Source organism: Cnephaeus nilssonii (genome assembly GCF_951640355.1).
Source record: "Cnephaeus nilssonii genome assembly, chromosome: 16".
In the NCBI taxonomy this organism is placed as follows: Eukaryota; Metazoa; Chordata; class Mammalia; order Chiroptera; family Vespertilionidae; genus Cnephaeus; species Cnephaeus nilssonii.
Window position 1 is genome coordinate 6847932 of NC_137087.1, and position 26941 is coordinate 6874872.

A 26941-nucleotide genomic window follows, 5' to 3' on the forward strand; every position below is an offset into this window, starting at 1 on the left:
GGCCCTGGGAGTGCTCAGTGGATCCCACCCCTCACCAGGGAGGCTGACAGGGCTACTCAGCCACGAGGGATGGACAGGGGCCTTTTGAGCCCATCAACCATGCAGACCAAACTCTCCACCAGGGAGGCTGGGACTGGCAACATCCGGGTCAGTAGAAAGGATGTCCCGGTCATACAGTTTGCCACCAGAGAGCATCCACGAGGTTCAGGTGAGAAAATGGCAGCTGCCCACCTGTCACTTGTTCGTTTACACACCCAGGCGGTCCGCCCTGTGCCAGCCTGGCCAGGCCCAGAGCCCCGCAGATGCCAGGCACCGCTGGGGCCTCACAGCCCACGGGAGACAGACATTCCTCGGAGGGATGCAGACATGTGTCATCAAGCGTTAGTTTGAAACTAGCTTTAAATGAAGTTTAATGAATAGCATCTTCATTACCTGGGAAAACAAAGCTTTGGTTAATCTTCTTAACACTGAAGCTGATCATGTTTTCAACCCAGTCAAAGTGCCGGGCCGCTGCCCTGCCCAGCCGCCGCCCCCACTGCTGGTCCCACACCGTGAGAGGGGACCACCCTGAGCCCACATCCCGAGTAGGAAGTCTCTGCATCCCCACCTCCTCACCATCAGAGCTCCAGGACTCTTCAGGGGTTACCTCCCGCCCCCCAGACAGCCCCGAGCTGGGCCTCTGTAGAGACGGACTCAAGTGGCAGAACCGCCAGAGTTGGGGCCAGTCAGGGTGTCCTGGGCCACCTGCCCATGCCCCAAGGGACAGCTCTTCCCATCAATGCAGGCGTTTTCTCCAGAACCTCCCTCACCAGGAGTGAGGGGGTCCGAGTCCCCGCCTTGCTGGCCCAGAATTGCTCCCTGAGACCCCTTCTCAGGGCTCACCTGGCCACACAGCCATGTAGGCCCGGTTCTTCCGATGAGTTTCAACATCGTTTTACCTCAACAGGAGAGTCAGAGCTCCAGTCGCCTGCCTCCCCGAGAACACTCACAAAGAGCGCTTTCTTCCACATGTGCCAGGCGCAGGCTGGGTGCTGGGACACGGAGGTGACAGGCCTGAGAGGGTCGTAGCTCATGTATGTGCCGCACTGGCCATTGTCAGCACGGTCACCGGCAGTGTTCAGTCCTGCCCGCGCCTCCGCTGGCCTCCCAGGCTCCCACTGGGCCTGGTCCAGCCTCACTCCCGGAGACGGACTGCAGGTGAGGAGGGACCCCGCACTTCAGCACAAGCCAACTGCCCCGTCTGGGTCCGAGCCTCCACCCGCTGCAGCCAGGCCCCTTTCTTTCCTGCTGGCCACTTCCGAGGGCGTGTAGGGAGCTGGGAGCCGGCCCTGCAGTGGCTCAGCATGGCCTCCTGACCCCCAGCCCTGACCCATCATCAAAGCCACATTGGCGGGTGTGGGGCGCGGGCTCTGCGGCCCCTCGCCAGGTGCGAACCCCAGCTCTGCTGCTTGCTAGCTGTGTACCCGGAGTGAATTACTTCCTGTCTCTGTCTCATCGATATGGGTGGCAGAAGGTAACAAACAGACTGGACACGATAAGGCTGTGTGAGGAATAAGTAAGCCAGTGCCAAGCTTTCCAAGCTGCAGGTGACCAACCATTTGTTGTTTATAAAATCAAGTCAGTGGGTTGTGACCAGCATTGAACAGAACTACAGTGGGAACAGGCGTGTGCCTTGCTTCAGGGCTTGGTACACACATCCAGATGTGTAGGTGGCGCAAACTGTTCCCAGATGCTTTCCCGCCTGTGGGCCCATCGCAGCCTGGCAGATGTCAGCGGATTGGATGTAGCCCCGGTGGGAGAAGACACGCAGTCAGGCCTGAGAACCCTCCTGGCAGTGCCAGGGTCCCCCCCGGGAAGCAGTCTACTGCCGGGAAAGAGAACACGGGCAACAGTGGGCGCAGACACCACAGGGCCAGGGATCCTGACAGCTGCGCACTGCAGGGGTGCTGGGAGGCCAGCGTGGGGCTTGACCCTGGCAGTGGGAATTGAAAGCAGAGGATGACTAATTTAACAAATGCCCTTGGAGTGCTTACGATGAGGACGATTTATGTTTCAAAAAGTTGACCATAAGGGCAGTTTAGGGGTCAAGAGCTGGTGGCAAAAGTGGAGGCAGGGGTCTACCGAGAGGGCACGCCGGCCAGGGGCAGAGCAAGGACAGAGGTCAGACTAGAAGGAGGAAACGGGTACCACACGGCCTCTGTCCCTGGAGCTGGGTGGTCCCCGGCACCCAGCGGGGGTGGCAGCCATGGCCCACACACAGCGCGGGGAAAGGGCAGGGCTGTGACGGCCATGGGGAACACGAATGCCACATGGGCAAGTGGGTAAACCAATGGGCACAACAGTGTGTCTGTGGCACAAACTGCTCCCAGATGCTGCAACCAGACAGACAGGTGACCTTGGCCTGTTCCTCAGCCCCTGTGCTGCCAATTTATGAAATGGGGCCCCGAGGAGGACTTGGCTCAGAGGAGTGTCTGAGACTGGAAGCTAATAATGGTAAAAGCTTCTTCCAGGTCTGGCTTAGGGCCAGGGCTCACACGGAGACTGCCTTCTCACCCCTCTCTCCTCACAGGTGAACCTGGAGCAGGCGGCCTGGGAAGGGGCCGACCCCCAGCCAATGAGACAGGTCGGGGATGCTGGGCTGCCCTCGCAGTGCCCTCCGCCCTCCAGGCCCAGGTTCACAGCGCAGACCCGTCCACTGGCCTTGGAGCCGAGGACTGGCAAGTGCAGTCCAGCCCTGTCAGCAAATGGGGCCTCCTCCTCGCACCTCCACCATCCAAACGGGCCCCTCTGAGAGGGAATCTATCTTGAGGCCTCAGGACAGCTGACCTTGAACCTGTGGCCACATTGCCCAGCACAGAGGGTTTCCACAGCTCTCAGAGAAGATGGTCACTACATCCCCTCCAGAACGAGTGTCCGCCTTGGACTTGCACTGAGCCCTGCTACATGCAGGGGAGGGTGGAGCGGGGCGGCCTGATGCAGCCTGATGCTGCAGCCCGGGCAGCCCGCACCTGCAGGGGCAGCCGTCCCGAGGGCCGTCCTCTGCCTTCCCTCTGTGCTGGTCTCCGAGATTTCCCTGCCCCAAACTTACACTTTTCAAGTCTAAAAATGGAAGTGGCTCTGACTGGTCAGTGCTTGCTTTCCCGACCAAGACAAGCTTGATCGGGATGCCTGGCAGCCTTCATCTGTCTTCTCGGGCTTCCCAACAGGGCCAACCCTGACCGTGAAGTGCAGCGTTTCCCTTAAGTATCTCTTTGCCCACCCAATGAGTCGATCGGGGCGCTTTTCAGTGAGGCTGCAGTGTCAGCGTGCCTTAGTGAAATCTGCGTCTAGCTCTCCCCAGGGTGCATCTGGGAGACTTGTCAGGAACACTTTAATTTTCCTCTGAGTGTCCCTCTGTCCATTCTTGGCTCAACAGGATTTTGGCACGATGAGGAAGCTTATTCTTTCCAAAAGTGACAGACTCATTCTTCCGTTGCACAGTGTTCTACTGGGCGTGTTGTGTCCCGGGCACTGAGCATAACCCGCCACCTCAGCCCCCGTCTGCAGGGCGCCCACTCTGGTAGAGGAAACAGACATGTGACCTCCTCCTGGTAATAAACTGTGACAGTGCAGTCATAGACGCATGGTCTTGGCACAAAGGAGAGAGAGATCAGTTTTATTTGTGTGTGGGGGGGTGTGACACAAAGAAGCATGATTTGATTATAAGAGATGAATAGCAGTCATTTAGGCCGACAAGAGGGGTTAAATTAACAACCACATCAACTCATATACTTCAACACCAAACCCTCTGAGACATTGTCAGTGCACCCACTTTATAGATGTAAGTAAGGTTTGGAGAAATTAAGTAACTTGCACAAGGTCAGAGACTTAGAAGACTTGTAAAGAAGGAGCAATTCCGTATACCCTTTTAAATGAAAAAAACATAGACCCATAGCATTTAGTAAATTGGCTCAAGGTTGGACAGGTGGAAGGTGTTGGAATCAGGAATCAAATCTGGGTATCATGCCCTAGCCAGTTTGGCTCAGTGAATAGAACGTCAGCCTGTGGACTGAAGGGTTTGACTCTGGTCAGGGCACGTGCCCAGATTGCAGGCTCCATCCTCAGTGGGGGGCATGCAGGAGGCGGCAGATCAATGGTTCTCTCTCATCATTGATGTTTCTATCTCTCTCTCCCTCTCCCTTCCTCTCTGAAATCAATAAAAATATATATTTTTAAAAATCCAGGAATCATGTTGAGACCACAGAGGTAGATGGATTACAGAAGCCCTTTTATATCCAGCTAAAGAGTCTGGATGCTTCCCCGTTGATGCTAAGAGGCACTGAGGGGTCTCACTTGGTGCAGCAGCTTCATGTCACCTCTCATTTATCCTGCCCAACAAGTGTAAACCACAAATTCTAGGAGTGAAAAAATAGCAAGTTTTTAGTTGGACATGTCCAGGGCAAAAATATTTTATTTACTGGTGTTATCCTGTTTAATGATGGTATTTTATCTAACAAGAATTCCTACAACTCAGGAAGAAAAAGATAATCTAATAAAAAAATGTTGAAAGAAAGTAATAGGCAATTTACAAAAAAAAATACAAATGGCCATCTATAATAATAAAAGCATAATATGCTAATTAGGCCAGAGTCCTTCCTGACGAAGCCTTTCGTGCATTGGGCCTCTAGTTAAACATATAATGAAACACGCAATGAAAACAACAATGAATACCATTTTTCTCCCATCAGATTGACAAAGGGGATTAAGAAAGATGAGATCAAGAGTTGGCAAGGCATGGTGCTGGGTAGCGTGTCCTCTCACCCTTGGCTTGCACGGGTATATATTTATGCAGCCACTTTGGAAGGCAATTTGGAAATTTCTTTTAAAACTGAAAACGTGCACAGATTGCTGGGATCAGCCCCGTTGTTGGCGTATCTCCTGGGGAAGCACGTCCACAAGCACACGGAGACCCATCGCGGCAACCTCACACCTGAAAATTACAAACCACCTGCATGTCCATCAAAGGGAAATAACTGCAAGCGCGGCAGCGTGCTCATAACAAAAACACTATGTGGCAGCTAAGATCACCGAGCTATTTCTGTATCAACTACGGTGGATATGTTGTCGAGTGGAAAAGGAAAGAACTACGGAATGATACACTTATAACACATGTTGGAATATATTTATTTAAACATAAAGGCTGTAATCTTACATTTTATATGGGTTCATTGATATCTTTAAAACACCACAAAAACAGTAACAGTGGTGGTTTCTTTTCTTTTCTCTCTCTTCCCCTGTTTCCCCCAGTGAAGGAAGATTGGTTATTTTCTGGAAAGTCCAGGGATAGCTTCTGAGAGGTGGCAGAGGAGACGAGGGTTTGGGGCCACAAATGAACATTCATAATGTCCCAATTTCCATGAGCATCTCTATAAACAGTTTCTGTGTATGCATTACTTACGTGATTAATTTTCACGTGAAGTATTTAATAACCACTGACCCATCCGTCCCTGTGGAGGGCGCTGTGGCCAGTGCTCTGCGTAGCAAGTAAAGCAGACGCAGAGGCAGCCCCTGCTTCAGGGAGCGCTCAGGCTGGTGCGGAGGACATGCTGTCACCAGGCAGAACGGAGTCCTGAAGAGGAGTCCACTATGCAGGGACTCATGGTGAGGGGCGGGAGGCTGTTCCCAGTGCTTCAGGAACCAAGGAATGTGATCCAAGGAGAGCAGAGCTGGGCATGGGCCGGGCGAACTCCGGTCCCGGGCTGTTAGGGAGGACGGGGAAGGTTGGGGCACACTGAAAAGCCGCGGTTCTGAAACTCCAGTCCCAGGCAGCCAGGAGTCCTGTGAGGTCTGTGAGCATGTGGGAACTGGCCCGCATCTTTACAGAGGGTGGGTTGGCCGGGTCTGGAATCGAGGGACCAGTGGGAGGTGACTGACGGCCCACTGTGGGAGACGATTGGGGTTGGGGGCTGATTGCGGGCAGGGATGGTGTCCATGGAGGAGGTAGATGACCCCGAGAGACTCACTGGATTGGGATGGGAAGTGAGCAGAGGGAGTGAGAAACCAAGATTTTGAGGCCCCGCTGCTCCACAATAATTCACAGAAATGTCAGGAGTCAGAAGGAACGCAGGGAGGGACAGCGCTTCTTGGACCCACAGAGAGGAAGGAGCTCTGCGGCCCACCCGCAGGGCAGGAGCTGCTGTCCTCTCTTTCCCTTCAGAGCTCAGCCACACTCCGGAGGCAGGTCCAGGCCCTGAGGAAGGGCTGGCCAAGGGCGGGCAGGCAGGCACGTAGTCCTGGCTTCCAGCCACCAGACTCGCAGGCTTCCGGGAAAGGCTGACGGGGAGGCTCTGCTCCGTGGAGTCTGAGAATATGTGGCTGGGGAAGCCTAAATTAATTAAGTGATGCTGCGGCCCCAGGCGCTCCTGAGGAAGCGCACAGGGTGGGTAACAGGGGAGGCCAGCGGCTGCACACCCTCCCCCAGCACTGGAATCCAGAGAGGCTCATGAGCTTTGTTGGAACTAAGCCTGCACTTAAGTGCTTCCAGGGAAACAAAGAAATAATAAATCAGGAGCAGGTGCCCCGCCCACATGCTGCCACCACCATCAACCTGCTTCTCTGCGGAAACATAGTCATTTTGTGTCTCGGGGACCAGATGTCTCAGTGAAGCAACAATTGGCAAGGCCCTGGAATTGACTTGGCCCATGACCTTCTCAGGACCAGCTGATGCCTTCCTCCAGAGTAGCACCCCCTCACACACAACTCCCCCAAGACCACCCCCGCCCTCACACACAAACCAGACCTCGCCCTGGCACAGATGCAGGAAGGTTATCCTTCCATCCCCTCCCCAAGCTCCCATATACCAGGAACCCCGAGTCCTCCGCTAGCACACCTCACAGGCACGCGTCCAGGTGGAAAGGATTTTGCCCCAGCAGACAGAAGCCACAACAATATTTAGTGGATAAAGTGAAAGGTAGTCACCCAGAAACCACCAAGGTGTCTACCCCCACAAAAGCATAATTGAGCCTCTGTAAAGTGCCAGGCATTGAGCTAGATACTCTCAATAAGTCATCTCCTGTTCTTCAGCCATCCTGGAGCAGGGCAGCATGGTGGCTGACAGTGAATGCTGGAGCTAGGCAGCCTGCATTGGAATCCTGTCCCCACCACTTGTGAGCAATCTGGGCATGGATAAATGATCACACCTCGGTGTCCCTGCCTGCAAAAAGATAATATGAAGGCTGGTAAGATGATTAAATGAGTCAATGTTTGTAAAAGATTTAGAACTGTGCCTGGCACATTGTAAACACTTCGATGTGTCTAATAAATAAATTCCTTCTTTTATTCATTTGATTTACTTTGCATACCAGATAGGCTCTTAGTAGCAACAGTCCCTAAATCTGGCTGAGAAAGGAGAGGAGAAAATGCTTCCCTTTTCTCCAACAGGATTGGAAGGGAAGTTCTCTTATGCCTGTAGGTTATGCTCAGAAAAAGGAGTCTCCAGAAAGGAATTTACCACGAGTTCTGTTGAAGAGGAAGCCACAGGCACAGGAAGAGCTAGCGGCAGGGCCCTTGTGGGAGGCTGGTTGGCGAGTGGTGGAGTCAGGGCCAGCACCCTGGACAACTCCCCAAAGGCCAGCGCAGAAGGGGTTGTTCCCACGTCCTGCCAAGGCTCAGGCCCAATCCTTTTGCTGAAGCAGAGGGTCCTCCCCTCCCTGCAGCTCCTGCACCCTAGCTCTTGGGGCTGCTGAAGGATGGGGGTGTGAAGTTGTCTTCTGAGCTTGAAGTTGGAGGGTAAAGGAATTTAGTGTCCCTGGAGATCTTCATCGGGCCCTCTCCCCTACACGTCCAGGCTGCCACCTTGCAGATGGAGTAGCAGAAGCACACTGAGGTCCAGGGTAGAGGGAGGCCGTGTGAGGACCATGAGGCGAGTCACACAGCCTGGGTTCAAATCCAGGCTCTGCTGCTGGGGTCGTGGGCCAGTGAGCCCGCGTCTCTATGCCCAGTTTCCCGTCAGTAAGGCAGGAGGAATGGCACCAGGACTGCGTGAGGATTAAATAAAAGGGCACACAGAACACCCCAGCACAGAGTGTTTCATAAACGAGTCTGCTTCCTGCCACTAGGGCATGGAGGACTGGAGAGCTAGGCATGAGCCCAGAGATACCATGGCTCCATGCTCAAGCAGCCTGAGTTATGTGGGCCAGAGGGCTGGGAGAAGGATCTGTACCTTGAAGACCCTGGGAGAGTTTCTATTCTCTAAGATTCCACTAAATTCTAAGTTCTTCAGCCACTAGACAGAACACGTCTGCTTTAATCCTCCCCTCTAATCATTCAGGGCAAACACTATACGCATAAATCATAACTGGTCTGCAGGCTGCCTCTTTCAGAGCCTCATAATGGGAGAGTCAGAAGAGGCCTGAGGTTTCCGACTGAATGACTGGACAGCCAGACAGGTGACATACGTGTGCAAAGCCAGTTAGAGGGAGCCTGCCATGAGCCAGAGAGTGTGTGTGTACCGACTAAAGGCCCTCAAATAAAATCTATAATAATACAAGTGTAATATGCTAATTAGACCGGACAGCCAAATGATCTTCCAACTGTCCTTCCGGACAACGTTCAGGATGAAGCCAGGGCTGCGATGGGCCGAGGCAGCGAGGGCTGAGCCCCCTGCAGATTTCGTGCATCGGGCCTCTAGTGTAAAATAATTATCTCACCCCAACGGAGCCTTCTACAGCCCCATTTCTGCTCAAGGACTCGGGTGAGAGGGCTCTCCTCTAACCCCTTCCTTAAACAGAGACCAAGCTGGAACCCAGGGAGAAGCTATGACTTGTCCGTGATCACGGAGAGCCAGGCCTCTCCCTCCCTCCGACAGGGAGCAGCTCCGACCAGGTGAGCAGGTGCTGGCAGCTCCTTCCCTGGAAGACTGTCTCCTTTCCCAGGGACTGGGTGAGTGGAAAGATTCTCACCTGATGCTCCGTCTCCATCATCTCATCCCACAGCCATCTCAGGGCAGAGCCAACTTTCTGATGCCCCCAGTCCTCCACCAGCCAGGACAAAGCCCGGAACCACAACACTCACCCACCAGAGGGACTAGCCAGGAAGCCAGGCTGCCCCGTACCTTTTATCTGCTCTTTGCAAGACATTCACTGTGAAAGGAAGATAAAACAGCACATTTTACAGATAACAACAGCAAGCACTTCCACTGTCTTACGATATCAGACACCCTAGTCCGCAGCACTATTACCCCATATTGCAGATGGAGAAACAGACACAGGGGGAAGCAGCTCCCCAGCACCCTGACTAGCAAATGAGAGCTGAAAGCCGCCTCAGCCGCCCGTCTCCGAGGCATCAGGTGCTCCCGGGGCGGGGCCCGCGCAGGGGGGAAGCTGGTTTGCTTCTGAGGTGAGAAGGATGGGAAGAGTGCTCTCGGACTCTGAAGGGGGAGACAAAGTGGGATCTCAACCGCGCAAGTCTCCCAACCTCCGCTGCTCAGAGCCCCTCTCCTGCCAGCCCGCCGACCGGAGCGCGGACTCGAGGTGCCACGCAGGGTCCGCGCTCCTATGAGGACGCCCTGGATCCAGCGCACAGCCGGAGCGTCTCCGTGGGTGCGGCCCTTTCTGAAGGTGAGGGAGCAAAGCGGCTGAGTCCAGCCCAGGGGGCGGGGGAGGAGTGTGGGGGAGGGGGAGGGAGAGGGGGGCAGGGGAGTAGAAGGGGGAAGGATGTTGGGCGTGGAGCCTCAAAGGTCTTTCTTACCGAGAGGACCCAGGCCACACCACTCCTGGAGCCCACCCGGGACTTGGAGGCAGCTCTGGAGACCAGGGGTGGGGGTGGGGGTGGGGTGGGGATGGAGCTGGAGGAGGGGAAGGGGCGGGACTCGCCGGAGCCGAGAAAGGGATCCCTCCCGGGAGCACACTGCCCGGGAGAGGAAGGGGTGAGGAGGAGGGGAGGGAGAAGAGGCGGAGCTGGGGGACCGGGACCGTCGCTGAGGAAAGGGGAATACTGGCTGGGAGAGGGTGGCGAGGGGGCGCGAAGTGTGGGAGCGGCAGGGCTGACACCCCGGGCCGGTGGGGCCATGCCGCGTTTCCCCCAATCCCCAGATGCTCACAGTCGGGAATCTCAGCTGGGACCTTCTCCCAAAGGGCCGGTCATCGGAACCCGCCCAGCAGTCTCTGCGCCTCACCCTCCCTTTCCAGGGCTAAGGGGCCAGGGGGCGTGGCCATACGAAGGCTTGGGGTCTCAGTACCCTGCGCCCCTCCGGTCCCCGCCCCACAATCCAGCTGCTAGAACAACTGGACACACCGCGGCTCACCTCGGGGGCTCCCTGCCGGCTGCGCGCGGAGGTCCAGGCTGAGGTGGAGATCTGAGCCCCCGGCGCACCCTCTCCCGCGGGGCCGGGAACAGCTGCTGCTGCGCGCCCTCCCGGAGGGGGCGGAGGGGCTTGGTCCTAACCGGGGAGGGGGAGCAGAAAGCCGGGTCCTCGCACGGAGCGCCCGTTACCCTCAGAGGCTGGGCCAGGACTCTTTGCGCACCAAGACCCCTTTCCGAGGTTTCCAGCCGGCGCCGCTGGGAAGGAGACCCCCACGGGCCGCGCCCCGCCCCCGGCCCCCGCCCAGCCGACGTCGCATTAGCATGAACGACGCAAGTGGCCGGGGCACCACTCGGGGGCCGAGACTCACAGCGTCACAGCCCGAGTGGAAAGGGAAAAAAGAGGAGGCGAAGGAGGAGGAGGCAAGAGCCGGCGCTCAGGGAGGGGAGAGCGGCGGCAGGGCGAGCAGCCGGCGTGGGCGGCAGCAGCACGCCCCTCGGCCCGCGCGGGCGGCCTCTCCGCTGCGGGGGAGGCTCCAGGGGCGCCGGAGCGCAGCGCTCTGCTCCGGCCCCGACCCCTCTGCGCGCCGCCTGCCCGATCGCCCCTGTACAGCGGCGGCGGGTCTGGGGTTCCGCTCGGAACAGCGGCGGCGCCTCGCCGGACAGGGTCCTTGCCTTCCCCGGGGCGCAGAGCCATGAGCCTGGCAGCCACCTGAGGCACAGGGGGCGCCGCACGCGCGGACCGCACCCCCGAAGTTCGGAGCGCTCTTCTCCGCCTGCAGGGCGCCCGCGTCCGACCCCTGCGGAGGTGTCCTCGCTAGAGCGGCCGGTGGGGCAATGGAACCCGCAGACCCGGCCCGGGAGGCGGCTGCCAAGCTGTCGGAGGTGGTGGGCTCGGCGCTCCGGGAGCCCCGCAGGCAGCGCCGCCTCTTGCTGGTCATCGTGTGTGTGGCGCTCTTCCTGGACAACATGCTGTACATGGTCATCGTGCCCATCGTGCCCGACTACATCGCCCACATGCGCGGGGGCAGCGAGAGCCCCACCCCGACCCCGGAGGTGGAGGTGTGGGTGCCCACCCTGCCGCCGCCCACTCCAGCCAATGCCAGTGCCAGCACCACGGCCAACAGCTCCGAGTCCCCGACGGCCGCGCAGCCCGCCGGGTCTGCCCTGCGGCCCCGCTATCCCACGGAGAGCGAGGACGTGAAGATCGGGGTGCTGTTTGCCTCCAAGGCCATCCTGCAGCTCCTCGTGAACCCCCTAAGCGGGCCCTTCATCGACCGCATGAGCTACGACGTGCCGCTGCTCATCGGCCTGGGCGTCATGTTCGCCTCCACCGTCCTGTTCGCCTTCGCCGAGGACTACGCCACGCTCTTCGCGGCGCGCAGCCTGCAGGGCCTGGGCTCTGCCTTCGCGGACACGTCCGGCATCGCCATGATCGCGGACAAGTACCCCGAGGAGCCCGAGCGCAGCCGCGCGCTGGGCGTGGCGCTGGCCTTCATCAGCTTCGGGAGCCTCGTGGCGCCGCCCTTCGGGGGCATCCTCTACGAGTTCGCGGGCAAGCGCGTGCCCTTCCTGGTGCTCGCCGCCGTGTCGCTGTTCGACGCGATTTTGCTGCTGGTGGTGGCCAAGCCCTTCTCGGCCGCGGCGCGGGCGCGGGCCAACCTGCCGGTGGGCACACCCATCCACCACCTCATGCTGGACCCGTACATCGCCGTGGTGGCCGGCGCGCTCACCACTTGCAACATCCCCCTCGCTTTCCTGGAACCTACCATCGCCACGTGGATGAAGCACACGATGGCGGCGTCCGAGTGGGAGATGGGCATGGTCTGGCTGCCGGCCTTCGTGCCTCACGTGCTGGGCGTCTACCTCACCGTGCGCCTGGCGGCGCGCTACCCGCACCTGCAGTGGCTCTACGGCGCGCTGGGGCTGGCGGTGATCGGTGCCAGCTCGTGCGTGGTGCCTGTCTGCCGCTCCTTCGCGCCGCTAGTGGTCTCGCTCTGCGGCCTCTGCTTCGGCATTGCGCTGGTCGACACGGCTCTGCTGCCCACGCTCGCCTTTCTCGTGGACGTGCGCCACGTTTCCGTCTACGGCAGCGTCTATGCCATCGCCGACATCTCCTATTCTGTGGCCTATGCGCTCGGGCCCATAGTGGCGGGCCACATCGTGCATTCGCTCGGCTTTGGGCAGCTGAGCCTGGGCATGGGCCTGGCCAATCTGCTCTACGCGCCTGTCCTGCTGTTGCTGCGCAAGGTGGGCCTCATGACGCGCTCCCGCTCCGAGCGCGAAGTGCTGCTGGACGAGCCGCCGCAGGGCCTGTACGATGCGGTGCGCCTGCGGGAGTGCCCGGTGTCCGACCCCGACAGCGCGCCTCGCAGCCCGCCTGGCCCGTTCGCCGAGTGCGAGAGCGACTACGCCGCCGACTACTGCACCCGCAGCTAGCAGCCCCCTCCTCACCCCACCGCCACCGCTAGGGTCACAGCGGCTGCTCTGCGAGCGCACCGGCCCGCTCAGCCTCAGGGCCTTCCCTCCAGCGAGCTCCCCGCGCAGGTCCCTGTCTTGACTTCCTCGGCCGCGTCCCCTCTCCACGGCCTTTTGTGCGTCCCTCTCCCTCTCACCCAGTGGAGTGTGGAGCACTGCGGCATGTGAAGCGCTGCGCTTCTTGCACAGAAGAGGCGTGCGGGCCTCTACCTCGGGGCTAACCTGTGTAGGGCTGTGTGTCTGTCTGTCTGTCCTCCCTTCCGTTCCTTGGCACGCTGCACAGCGGTGCCTCTGGCCCAAATCAATAAACCATATCTGTCCCAGACTGAGTCTCTTTACTGGTGGGTGGGCGGCCAGGCGCAGGGCCGGAGGGAGGATGACTTTGGTCCAGCCCCAATCCAAGTCTCCGCCGGGGAACACGCGGACAGGACAGCCCGTGTGGCCCTTTTACTACGTAGACAGGAAGATACAGACGGAAGAAGCACCCCCAACAAGGGCTCTCACCCACCGACTCCCCATTCACATCCCCCTCAGCCTGTGACAGCTCCGCCTTTCTGGCCCTGCTCAGCGCCCCAGGGTGCCACCCCCCCCCCCCCCAAGCCCGAGGACCCGCTCCCGCCCTGCGTAGGCCCCGCCCCTCTAGGACACGCCCGGCATCAGACACCTGCCTCTGAGGCACTAGGGAGGGGCTTCCCTTTGAGCTGGGCATCCTACCTGGGCTAGATTCTCAGAAACAGGAGGGGCGGGGTGTTCTGGGCAGAAGTCCCATCTCTGGAAACACATGTGTGCGGTGTGTGTTCGTTACAGCCAGGCTCTATCCTAAGGAGCGGGGAAGCAGTGGTCTGGCTGTGGCCTTGCCTGTGGGTCTGAGGGTGCCAGAGAGGGTGCCAGAGTGGGATCTGATGCTAACCCCACCCCTCCCCAGCCGACTCCACCCCCTCCTGAGTGGAAACTGCCATCCAGGGTTGTCAGAGAGGTCTCCCCACCTTGAATGCGGGTCCCCAGGAGCCCCAGTCCTAGAGCCTGAGGCCTGCTTAAGGTGGCAGAGTGCCCCCACTCCAGTGCGGACAGGCCCCCGGGTTCGGCACCTGTGGTCGGACAAGGCCTGTGGGGACCTGCAGGGCTGTGTGCAGGGCTGTGTGCAGGGCTGTGTGCACAGGGCTGTCGGTGTGCGTCTGGCTGTGTGCTGTCTGGGCAGGGTCTGTCTTTGTGGGTCAATCTGTGAGGATCTACAAGGAGGTGGGGGAGGAGTGCTTTGTCTGCAGGAGCGTTTGCCTCTGGCTGCCAGTCTCTAGGCATCCCCAGGTCTGTATCTCCCCCACCCCACTAGTGGCGGCAGGGCGGGGGGACCTGCAGTGATTAACAAACAGGCGGCTATTATTATTTCGAAAGGAGTTGTATGTAGTAGGGCTTGAGCCTGGCCTAGACCGTGGGGAGGGCACAGATTTCTCCAGACTCACCCTCCCCAGGGCTTTGCAGACGCAGTGGCGGCTAGGATAATGGGGGGGGGGGGGGGGCGGGCTCGGGGCCGGGGATGGCTGGGCGGGGGCCATGGGCATGGGTGGGGCAGTGTTCTGCACGCCCTTCGCAGCTGAGGATTCTGCTACCCTGGTAGGAACTGGTCCCGGCTGGGCGGGGAGCCGGGAGGTGGGATCCCGGAAGGCTGCGGGGAGTGGGAGGTGGGGGGCAGAGGACGGAGAGGGAGGGAGGGAGGGGTGGGGCTGGGGGAGGGAGGGAAAGAAGGAAGGGGCGGGAGGAGGAACAGGAGGAGAGGACAGGCGCGGCGGATCGCTGGCAGCCTGCAGGTTGGGAGCCGCGGGGACCCGACCGCGTCGTCGGAGGCTCTGCCACCGACAGAGGCAGCAGCCCCCACCCTCGCTCTGCTGACGCGCCCCCAGATCCCTTCATCTCCCCTTCCGGCCCCCTGTGCTGCTCAGTGCGGCGAAGCGCGGCCGAGGAGAGCAGGTGAGAGGGCTGGGCTGGCGCGCGGGGCGCAGAGGGAGGCTCCGTCCAGAGCCGCGCCAGGACCACTCGCCTGGAACCCTCGAGTCCTCCAGGTCCCGATCGGCCGCGGCGGCGGTGGGACCGCCCGGAGACTGAGGGATTCCTCAGCTCTGGCGCTCACCCACCAGAGCGGGGGCAGGGGGCGGGGAGCAGGACGCTGAGACGTAGGGGACAGGGGCTTGGAGAGGCTTGGCCATCGGAGCTCCGGGCTCCACATGCAAGTTCCCGCTTCTCCTGGGCTCCATCTGCTGCGAGCCAAGGGCTGCCCCTTAGGTGCCAGTAGGAGGGTCTGCAGGTCTCACCCTGCCACCCCGAAGGACCCTCCAGCGCTCGCCTCTCCCATCCTGGAAGAGGCAGGAGGTGGGGAAAGGGCGACGGTAGCTATCGGGAGCCAGGTTGCTGGGGGCGGAGGGGGGGCGCGGGCGGGGAGTAGCTGGAGCGCAGGTGCCCGCCGAGCTGGGTTGGGTCCCTAGGGCAGAGCCGAGATCTCTGCGGGAAGCCTTTGGAAGCCAGGAGGGCACCAGACAGACACTATGCCCTCTAGACGCCCAAGCCAAGGAGGAGGAGCAGCAGGCTCAGGGCCCCCAGGAAACCATGCTGCTTTGACCTGTGAGCCTCTCGGAGACCAGGGGTCCCTGAGGTTTGGCTAGTAGATACCTTCCAGCTATGGCGCTGGCTGGGGGCCAGAGCAAGAGGAAGCATGGGCTGCACTGTCTTTAGAGCCTTTACCAACCTGACCTTCCCCTGTTGCCCCCTCAAAACCTTGCTGTGTTGGGGGTGAACCCTCACCTGGATACTGCTGCTTCCTGGGTAGGCAGGGGCAGCCCCTAAACTGCATGGTGCTGGCGGATTGGGGGACCACCTAGCCCGGAGCGTGCTGGTGTAGTGCTCTGAGGACTCTCCGTTCTCTGCCCGGAGCTTCCAGGTGGCCCCGGGCTCCTCCATCGCTGTACCAGAGTCATCCATCCTCCTGGATGCTCTGTCCTTGGATCAACTGTGCCCCTGCCCAGCCCCCACCTGGACTGAACCTATGGTCGGGGTGCGGGGCAGGGGGGTGGGGGGAAATGGGTGAGTAGAAAGCATGGGGGTCTCTACAGGCTTACATTAGCTTAGAGGGATCTCTGAGGGTAGAGGTTGGGTCCTACTAGCCTTAAAACCTGGCCTTTGCTCCCCCTTGGTCTGGCTCACTTCTGCTGCCTCTTCAAAATTAATCTCCAGACTATTAGGAGGCCCCCAGGGGACGGGGCTGCCCAGCTTCCCTGGACCACCTCCCTTAGCGCCCCTATGCCACCTACACTGGGAACCTGCTGGCCAGAGACTGCCCAGGCACAGTCCACCCCACGGCGCCAGGGCTTTGCATTCACTGAGGCATCACTCATGCACGCAGGCGTTGCTTTCACTCAGCTCCCCACGTGCATCCTGCTCATGCACCTGCTAGGTCCCAGAGCTGAAGCACTAAGCATGCCGCCCTGGAAAAACTCGAAGCCTAGTGAGAAAGAGAGGTTTTAACCTGCAAAGCACACATCTATTGGGCCCCACGCAAGAACAAAGCAAGCGCTCTGTCCATACCCCTCGTGGATCAGGAGTGGGCAAGCCCAGCCCTGCTCCCTCCCACACAGCCCGGGGGGAATCAGGTGGGCCCCGGTGACAGCAGTCTGATGGAGCAGGTACCAGCTAGAGGCTCACTTCACGCCCTGCCCTCTCTTATTTGGGGGCTCAGAGAGGACACTGTGCAGGGCGGCTGGTCTGGAGGCGAGGGGATTGGGGCCAGGCCAACAAGGAGACCCGTGTACACTACTGTCCAGCTGTGGCCTCCTCACAGGGTGTAGGTGGGTATAGACTGCGGGAGGTGAAAGACAGGTCTGTGGGGCTGTTATGTTGATGCCGCTCTGCTTCAACACATCTGCACTCTGTTTTCTCAGCCACAAGTCACGACAATGCCCATCCTGGAAAAAGCCCCCCAGAAGATGGCAGCAAAAACTCTCAGCAGTGAGGAGGAGCCGGTGAGTAACTTTTGGAGCTCTCTCACTTATCCCTACTCTCCCCACTCACGTGCCCTTGGCTTCCAGAATAGTCCTGAATGGGATTTGCCATCAGCACTTGCCTGATCCCGGCCCTCCCCTCTCCTGGGCAGGAGGCCCAGGCTGCATCCCTGCCTGAGCCCGTTGAGGAGCCTGGAGGGCTTGGCGGCTCCAGGAGCAGCTTTAAGGTGCCGCCACCTTTTGTGGCGGGGGTTCAGGATCTGAAGAAGGGGCTGACGCACAAATGAAAACACTAGAGAAGAAATATGAATTTAGAAGGCATGGGGGCCAGGTGGACACCTCTCTCTTTTGGAGAGGCACACTGGAACCTGGCCTTGTCCGCTTTTCATTCAGTTTTAGATACACATCTTGCCCTCAGTAAAGCATGGCAGTTAGCAGACAGACCATCTCTAAGGTCAATAAAGATCAGTAAAGATCGGTAAGGTTCAGTAAACATTTACGTTGAGGCTACTAGGTCAGGAAATTGCTTTGAGCCACCATTATCTCAACAGAACAATGGTGCTTGGCATTAGCCCTGCTAACACCCAAGGTCCACCGGCCTTCCGAGTTCCTTGATTCACTCTCATGATAGTATGGGCAGTGGGTGGCTTCCCGCATCAAGGGGAATGCTGATAGGCACACTCTCTAACTCCACAGTCTAGGGAGAGCCCTTGACCTGGGCCAGATACTTTTATCTCCCAGGACTTCCCCAACCCCACGTTCCACTTCCAATGGCTCTGAGCCCAAGGGAGTTGCCTTAGGTAAGCCGTGACACATCCCAGCCCTGGCTATTGCCACTCGTTCAGCCCTGGAGCTGCAGGCACCATCTTCCCACTGACTTGGGACAAGCCACCCTCCCTGGGAAGGGCTCCTCCCTCCCATCTCACTGACCTCCGGAGTGACAGAGCACATCTGATCCCCACCGTGTCGCACGTGTGTGTCCCTCTGCCACACTGGCTTCTTGACATCTCCTTGACAACCACACCACTCTCCACCCTCCACCCTCCCGTCCACCCCCCAACCCCCGCTTCACTTGAAACCCTGATCAGAACTTCCTGGCTTCTCCCTGTGAAGTGGCTCCCCACATCGTCCTGTTTGCTGCTGCCGACACCTCTATTGCTGCTTCTGCTCCATGGCATGTCCCTCCAGTTGGACTGTGGCTGCCTTGTCTCTCACCGAGCCTGAGTCCAGCCCAGGGCCTGGCCCACATGAGCTGCCCAGGAAACGTGTATTGACCTGAGACCCCAGGGTCCAAAGACCCTCATTAGTGCTAGTCCCTGCCGCTGTTCCCACTGTGGGCCAGAAGCCAGTGGGCTTCTAGGAGGAGCCGCAAGGGGCTGAGACATCCAAGCAGAGATTTCCTGCCTAGCTCCTCTGTACATGTCACCAATTCTCCCATGACCCAGGCTGAGTCCCAGGGCACTGACAGGACCTCAGGAAAGGGTGGCCTATTTTCAGCATGGGCGAGGGTCAGACATGCTGGCATCTTGGCGAGGCCACCAACTAGGCTGGGCTTTCTGTGGGTACTTACCCACTCACCCACCGCACAGACCCATGGCCCCAATAGAAGGAAGAGGGAACCAGAGCAGCTGGGGGCGGGGGAGGCCTGCACCTGGATCTCTGGAGTAGACTAGATAACCCGAAATGCTGTCTAGACCTGTCCTCAAGAGGTCCCAGGGTAGCAACAGCACAGAGCACCCACAGCCTCCTCCCTCCCCGTAGGGCAGTGAGCTCTAGACACAGGGCCAGACAGGTGGAGGATCCCCATTCGTTCCGCAGCGCATGCTCAGTCCCATCTGCCCCCGGGCAGCCGTGGGGACTCCAGCCTGTGCAGCGGGAAGAGCAGAGTGGAGGAAAGCTTTCAACAGGCCCCTTCACTCCACCGCCCGCCTGGGGCAGGAGGTCACCGCCCCACCACCCTAGAGAGGAGAAACCCCTGAAAGAAGGCAGCCAACTTTGTAAAATTTAAGCGATAATGTGAAAATTTCTGGTTTTCAATTGTGGCCAGCTAAGTGAGGAAGGAAGGGGGTAGAAAAGAGAGCAAGGGAGACAGAAGAGAACAGCCGAGGAAGGAGCAGAATGAATATTGGATGAAGACTGATTTCAGGTCTCAGCTCTGCCACCAAATTGCTGGATGACCTATCAGTGGGACTATCCACTCTCTGGGTCTAAGTTTCCTCATCTATCAATGAGGCTAAGCCATAACATGTGAGATCCCTGGTGAACACAGCTGGTAAACTGGGAAGCATGGGGCCCCCAGAGATTGAGATTCCTCTTGGGAATTCCTCTGGAAGGATCAGGACAGTAACATTGTAACATTTAATGATGTGCCTAGTTGGGGCCAGTTGCTTCTCTCATTTCATTCTCTGCGGGGCCCTCTCAGGTAGGAACTGTCATTTATGTCCTATCGATGAGGAAGCTGAGACTGAGAAAGATTAAGAGAGGAAGGACTTCCACCTCACCCCACCCCCGTACCCACATGGAGCAGAACCCCCTCTCTGGGTTTCATAACTGCAAGGGATTGAATAAGGAGCCCAGGGCATGAGTCACCTTCCCAGGAAACATCTGCAGAATTCTGGTCATTAGGACAAGCAATGAACGATGTCTCCCACGCTCTTCCACCTGTCCACAGCTCTCCATTAGAGTCAATTGGATCCTAGAGCTCCAGCTGGGAACAGTTCCTAAATTAAGAATGACCAGCAATCACTATCAATAACAGGACTATTTCATCTTAGACTCATTCACTATAGTGGATGGGTCTTGCACATCAATGATCTCTTATCCTATAAAGAGATGGAGGTTATTAACGCCATCTGGCAGGGGAGGAAACTGAGGCACAGAGATAGGGGTGATTTGTTTAAGATCAAACAGCTGGTCAGCAGCAAGGTCAGGGATGAATCCAGGTCTGTCTGGGATCACATCAAGGTCTTTTCCTCTGTACTTTTTTCCTTTGGGGTCAGAGCTGGGGTATGGGAGAGAGCAAACAGGAACCTCCTAAGTTCACAATTCTGCTGAGCTGAGCCCTGGGAACAGACGAGTCTCAGGATAGGGAGCAAGGATGGTAGCAGATGGAGACAGACCCTAGGCATCCACTTGGACAGGCCTGGGCCACACATGACAGGCACAGCAAGTACCTGTGACCCTCTTTTCCAGGAGCTGCCCAAACTCCCAGTGCCCCCCCTGCAGCAGACCCTGGCCACTTACCTGCGGTGCATGCAGCCCCTGGTGCCCAGGGAGCAGTTCCGGAGGAGTCAGGCCATCGTGCAGCAGTTTGGGGCCCCTGGTGGCCTGGGTGAGACCCTGCAGCAGAAGCTCCTGGAGCGGCAAGAGAAGACTGCCAACTGGGTAAGCATCGCTGGGAGAGGGCTGACTAGGGGAAGGGGGTGCAGGCAAGGGACCCATGGGGCAGGAGGCAGACTTGGAGACAGAGGGATTTGGGTGAGAGACAAGTAGGTGACAAAGACAGGGCAGATGGGGCACAGGGATGGGGGAGAGACGAGGAGAGCAAGGAGCAAGGGTGAGGAACAGACAAGATGTGGAATGTGAAGTAGGTATGGGGAGAGAGGGCTGGCAGATAGGGGAAAGGGATGAGGGACAGACAGGGACGAGGATGGGGGCAGATGGGGACAAGTTTGAGCAAAAATGGGTGACAGGGACGGGGCAGCAGAAGATATTGATGAGGTCAGGGAAGCAGAGAGCGTGAAAGGCAAGATGGGCCCTCCTAAGGAGGCAGGGGACATGGATGAAGCACCAGACACCAGGATGGGAACCTGGATGGGAGAGAGGAGAGAGTACAGGGCAAGGCTGAAGGGCAGGCTCGTGGGCTGCGAAACATGCATGGCCCTAGCACATAACTGGGTGCAGTGTATGCTTGTGGAATGAATGAATGAATGAAGTGCATGATCCAGTGAAGTGTCCTGATTGGCCCTCAGGGCTGCCAGGATGCAATCAGTGCGCTCCACAGGCAAGGTGCCCTTTCTGGGAGGGGTGTATGTGGCCCTTGTGGGTAATGGCTTCCCTTCCCTGCTCTCCCCGCAGGTGTCTGAGTACTGGCTGAACGACATGTATCTCAATAACCGCCTAGCCCTGCCTGTCAACTCCAGCCCAGCTGTGATCTTTCCCCGGCAGCACTTCCAGGACACCAATGACCAGCTCAGGTGAGGCCCCGTGCTCTCGGCTCACAGCTGGGGAGCTGCCTGAGGAAGGGTCCTGGCCCGGGCACCAGGAAGGAAAGGCTGAAACTCGTGTCTTGGTGGAGCTTTCTGAGGCCAAGTGGCGCTGAGACAGGGGCCGTCCAGGCCATGAGGTCAGGAAGGAGGTTAGGTGAGGCTGCACCTGAGGAACAAACACAAGGTCTGCCTCCGATGCATTTATTTGGAGGACATGGGCGCCCAGGTGTCCTCATAGCAATCTTGACCTGGCTGAGGCCCTGGGAGAAGGTGGGTCCCCTCTGATCCTGCCAGTACTTGAGGCTGGGACTTGTCTGTGGGACACACTGCTCAGGTGATCTGAGAGGCCCCTGCAGCCCCCAGCTCCAAACAGAGGCTCCGAAGGGTTGGCAAAGGTTTCTTCCCGCCAGCCGCCTTCGCCAGAGCCTGTGCCATCTGCTGCAATCTCACAGCTCACTGAGCCGCTGCCATGGCCTCTGGGCCCACTGATGACGATGGAGGGACCATTCACACAAGGGGCAGGACAAAGGATCTCCCTGCAGGAGTCACTGAGCTCCAAATCCAGTCTCTGGTTTTAAGACCTGAGTGGGACACAGTGTGGGACAGTTCAGGGGGAGGAAGAGAACAGAAGGCAGGGGCTCAGCTATGGTTGGGAGACCCCCAGCCCGTCCTTCCTCACCAAGACCAGTCCAAAGGTCTGGGAGCACCTTCCCCCTCCCCTGCAGCCAGGGCCCCCCCTTGGCAAAAGGAAGTGAGTGGATGGATGAACAACTTCTGAGAACAGTTCTCAAAATCGCACCGGAGCGGGCATTTTCCTCCTGATGCAATTAAGCCGGGCTCGTCATCCGTGAACAGTAAAGGTGACACCATTCCGTGGTATGGTTCTCTGGTGTGTTTTCCTTCAGCACCCACTTCCTTTTCATGAGCACTTAGGGGACCAAATTACTGACTTTCCCCAGGAGACTGAATTGCACAAAACCTAGGGTGCTGGCCCAGGCCAGCCCAGCACGAGCCTTTCCTGGGCAGAACCCCTGCTCTTCAGCCCTTTCCAGAGGCTCTGTGGCCTCTCCTGGCTTCCTCTCCCTCCTCCTTCGCCTCCTCATTCACTTTCTAGTTTCCTCTCCTCCCCGAAGTTCTTTCCAGGGCACCGTTTTTAATCCAAAGCGTGTGAAGTACTGACAGCATAGAGGTGGGTAGGGGGGGCAGCAGGTAGCCCATCTTATTAGGAAACCACTAAGACCTGGCATCTGGTGGGTGGTCACTGAGTTTGGGAGAGATAGAAAGAGGGAGGGGGAAAGGGAAGGAAGGATGTGGGGAGAAAGAAAGAAGGAAGGAAAGAAGGAGCAAGGGAGAGAGAGAGGGAGGTTGGAGACAGAGAGGGAGCATGGGCCCCGGAGAGGAGAGGCTAAGGCTTCATCTCTCTCTGCAGGTTTGCCGCCAACCTCATCTCGGGAGTGCTCAGCTACAAGACCATGCTGGACAGGTAGGACTGGGCGCAGCCTGCGAAAGGCAGTGCCTTCTGATTCTCCTCTCTCCCGGCCACAATAGACAAGGAGCTCTAGAGGGCAGTGACCTTGACATTTTTCAGCTCTGTGTTCCTGGCTCCTGTCAGAGTAGGTGGGACCACACCCACCCCAGCATCAGGATGACCTTTACCCCAGCTGGCCCAACCACCAATAGTTCCTTTTCCTGGTGTAAGCACTATCCTACCTGGATCCCTTTAAAATGTCCCCTTCCTCCATACCTTATATGTACACACGAGCATGTGTACCAGGAATCTGGAGCGCACACATGAGAAGGGGGAGAAGGGAGAGTTGTAGGAGCAAGACAGGTGAGTCAGCCTTGCCACCTCACCTGAGGAGAACTGCTTGAAGAGCGGTTCTCCTCAGTCCAAGCCTGTTTACTTGGCTTCAACCCCACTTTCCTTTCTGCCTCAATCAAACAACCTGTGGTGTTTGTAAATATTATGAAATGTTTGTAAAACATTACAAAAATTAATTAGTAAAAAATGGTACCAAGTATGAGATCACTTTTTGTTAATTAATGTCTTATTTTATTTTTAAATTACAGTTTACATTCAATATTATTTTGTATTAGTTTCAAGTGTAAAGATGAGTGTTTAGACAATCATATACTTTACAAAGTGTTCCTCCTGATATTGCCAGTAGCCAACTGGTTCCATATATAGTTATTACAATATTACATCCCCGTGACTATTTTGAACTACCAAGCTGTACTTTTCAATCCCTTTACCCTTTCACCCAGTTCCCCAACACACCGCTCTCCTTTGACAACTATCAGTCTACTGTCTGCGTCTATGAGTCTGTTTCTGTTTTGTTTATTCATTTCTACTGCTCTTTAGATTCCACATATAACTGAAATAATGTACTCTTTGTTTTTCTCTGATTGACTTATTTCACTTAGCATAATACTCTCTAGGTCCAACCATGCTGTAGCAAATGGTAAGATTACATTCTTCTTCATGGTAGAGTAAAATTCCATTGTATATATGTACCAACACTTTTTAATCCATTTGTCTATTGATGGGCACTTGGGTTGCTTCCATATCTTGGCAATTATACATATGCTTCAATGAACATGGGGGTGCATATATTCATTTGAATTAGTGTTTTGAGTTTCTTCAGATATATTCCCAGAAGTAGTATGATGAGGTCATAAGGCAGTTAAGCTTTTAATTTTTCAAGGAACTTCCGTATTGTTTTTTTATAATGGCTGTACCAATTTTAAATCCCAGCAACAGTGAAAAAAGTTTCCCTTTTCTCCACATTCTCATCAACACTTTGTTTTTGTTGATTGATTGATGATAACCTATCTGACAGCTGTGAAGTGATATCTCACTGTGGTTTTAATTTACATTTCTCTGATGATTAGTGATGTTAAGCATCTTTTCATATGTCTATAGGCCATCTGTATGTCCTCTTTGGAGAAGTATCTATTTAGGTCCTTCACCCATTTTTAAAATGGATTGTTTGTTTTTTTGGTGTTGAGTTGTATATGCTCTTTATACATTTTGGATATTAACCCCTTATCAGATGTAGGCAAATACGTTCTCTATTCAGTGGGTTGTCTTCATTTTGTTGGTGGCTTCCTTTGCTGTGCAAAAACTTTTTAGTTTGAGATAGTCCCATTTGTTTATTTTTTCTTTTGTTTCCTTTGCTCAAGGAGATATATATAAAAAAAATATTGCTACAAGAAATACCCAAGATTTTACTGCCTATCTTTTCTTCTAGGATTTTAATGGTTTCGAGTCTTACACTTAAGTCTAATCCATTTTGAGTTTATTACTGTATATGGTGTAAGAAAGTGGTCTAGTTTCATTTTTTTTGCATATATCTTGTTCAATTTTTTTCAACATTATTTATTTAATAGACTGTCTTTAACCCATTATATATTCTTGCCTCCTTTGTCATGTATTAATTGACCATATGGGCATGGGTTTATTTTTGAGATCTTTATTCTGTTCCATTGATCTAGATGTCTGTTTTTATGCCAATACCATGCTGTTTTGATTACTTTGGCATTGTAGTTAGTTTGATATGAGGTAGAGTGATTCCTTCAACTTTGTTCTTCTTTCTCAAGATTGCTGTGGCTATGTGGGGTCTTTTGTGATTCAATATAAATTTTAGGGTTATTTGTTCTAGTTCTGTGAAATATTGCTATTTTAATAGGAATTGTGTTGAATCTATGGATTGCTTTGGGTAGTATGGACATTTTTACAATGTTTTTTTTTTTTTTTAATACATGAGCATGGTGTATGCTTGGTTTTATTTTTATTTTTTCTTCAGTGTTTTATAATTTTCCAAGTATAAATTTACCTCCTTGGCTAAATTTATTCCTACATATTTTATTTTATTTGATATGATTGTAAGTGGGATTGTTTTCTTAGTTTCCCTTTCTGATAGTTCATTTTTGATATATAAAAATGCAACCAATTTTTGAATATTTATTTTGTATCCTGCTTCTTTACTGAATTCATATATTAGTTTTAGTAGTTTTTGGTGGAGTCATTAGGGTTTTCTATATACAGTATTATATCATCTGCAAATAATGACAGTTTTACTTCTTCCTTTCTAATTTGGATGCCTTTTATTTATTTTTTCTTGTCAGATTGCTGTGACTAGGACTTCCAACACTATGTTAAATAAGAATGGTGAAAGCAGACATCCTTGTCTTGATCTCAAATTTAAGTTAAACACTTGTAATTTTTGCCTGTTGAGTATATGATTGTTGACTGTGGGTTTGTCACATATGGCCTTTATTATGTTGTGGTATGTTCCCTCTGTTAGAAATAAGGCGAGTCCCCAAATTCAGGAGTCCTGGTAGAACACAAAGCATACTGGGGAGCCAGGCAGCAAGGCAAACATCTTTACCCCTGCAGGAGGGTGCGCAGCACATGGTCTGGGAGCACACGCACACTGAGCAGGCAGTCTGCTCAGCTTTTTAATTCTGACGCTCATGACCTGCCCTTCACTATCGATTGGAGCTCAGGCGCACAGTCTTTCACCATTGGCTAATTCAAAGAAAGGGGTTGACCTTTGTTGTTTCAAGATGGCAGCCCCCAGGGAACTGCAAGTCATGTGGCAACATGGCAGCTGCCAAGTAATGTGAGCCAACATGGTGGCTGTCTAAACTGTTCTTCAACAGTGTGCCCCTGGATCCGGGTGAGCCTGGGTCCCGGGTCTGGGTGAGGCCATGGGCCCCTGGATCCGGGTGAGGCCACGCGACCCTGGGTCTGGGAGAGGCCACGCGCCCCTGGGTCCGGGTGAGGCCACGTGCCCCTGGGTCCGGGGGAAGCTAGATCCCGGGTCCGGGCGAGGCCGTGTGCCCCTGGATCCGGGTGAGGCTGGGTCCCAGGCCCAGGAGAGGCCACGCGCCCCTGGGTCCGGGTGAGGCCACGTGCCCCTGGCTCCGGGGAAAGCTAGATCCCGGGTCCGGGTGAGGCTGTGGGCCCCTGGATCCGGGTGAGCCTGGGTCCCAGGCCCGGGAGAGGCCATGCGCCCCTGGGTCCGGGTGAGGCCATGCGCCCCTGGGTCCAGGTGAAGCTGAATACTGGGTCTGGGCGAGGCCGTGTGCCCCTGGATCCGGGTGAGGCTGGGTCCCGGGTCCGGGTGAGGCCGTGGGCCCCTGGATCCGGGTGAGCCTGGGTCCCGGGTCCGGGTGAGGCCGTGGGCCCCTGGATCCGGGTGAGCCTGGGTCCCAGGCCCGGGAGAGGCCACGCGCCCCTGGGTCCGGGTGAGGCCATGCGCCCCTGGGTCCAGGTGAAGCTGAATCCTGGGTCTGGGCGAGGTCGTGTGCCCCTGGATCCGGGTGAGGCTGGGTCCCGGGTCCGGGTGAGGCCGTGGGCCCCTGGATCCGGGTGAGCCTGGGTCCTGGGTCCGGGTGAGGCCGTGGGCCCCTGGATCCGGGTGAGCCTGGGTCCTGGGTCCGGGTGAGGCCGTGGGCCCCTGGATCCAGGTGAGCCTGGGTCCCGGGTCCGGGTGAGGCCGTGGGCCCCTGGATCCGGGTGAGGCCACGCGACCCTGGGTCTGGGAGAGGCCACGCGCCCCTGGGTTCGGGTGAAGCTGAATCCTGGGTCTGGGCGAGGCCGTGTGCCCCTGGATCCGGGTGAGGCTGGGTCCCGGGTCCGGGTGAGGCCGTGGGCCCCTGGATCCGGGTGAACCTGGCCCCGGGTCCGGGTGAGGCCGTGGGCCCCTGGATCCGGGTGAGGCCACGCGACCCTGGGTCTGGGAGAGGCCACGCGCCCCTGGGTCCGGGTGAGGCCACGTGCCCCTGGGTCCGGGTGAGGCCACGTGCCCCTGGATCCGGGTGAGGCTGGGTCCCAGGCCCGGGAGAGGCCACGCGCCCCTGGGTCCGGGTAAGGCCATGCGCCCCTGGGTCCAGGTGAAGCTGAATCCTGGGTCTGGGCGAGGCCGTGTGCCCCTGGATCCGGGTGAGGCTGGGTCCCGGGTCCAGGTGAGGCCGTGGGCCCCT

General features: G+C 56.7%; 2 protein-coding genes across 4 annotated transcripts in view; both read left to right on the plus strand.

Annotated features, from left to right (window-relative positions):
- Positions 1-26941, plus strand: part of CHAT (choline O-acetyltransferase) — an 84143-nt gene that overhangs the window by 15555 nt on the left and 41647 nt on the right. The window contains exons 1-6 of one of the 3 annotated variants that reach the window (XM_079793966.1): positions 8634-8862; positions 8973-9596; positions 16683-16763; positions 19935-20126; positions 20820-20938; positions 22380-22433. In XM_079793966.1, the coding sequence (XP_079650092.1) occupies positions 9534-9596; positions 16683-16763; positions 19935-20126; positions 20820-20938; positions 22380-22433 (509 nt within the window). In that variant the 5' untranslated portion in view covers positions 8634-8862; positions 8973-9533. Of the gene's footprint in view, positions 1-8633; positions 9597-16682; positions 16764-19934; positions 20127-20819; positions 20939-22379; positions 22434-26941 lie in introns of those variants that run through there. The other 2 variants (XM_079793965.1, XM_079793967.1) reach the window with 2 other exon arrangements.
- On the plus strand, positions 10024-13012 carry SLC18A3 (solute carrier family 18 member A3). Its single transcript, XM_079794256.1, has one exon. The coding sequence runs from the start codon at positions 11116-11118 to the stop codon at positions 12715-12717; it is 1602 nt and encodes a 533-aa protein (XP_079650382.1). The 5' UTR covers positions 10024-11115; the 3' UTR covers positions 12718-13012.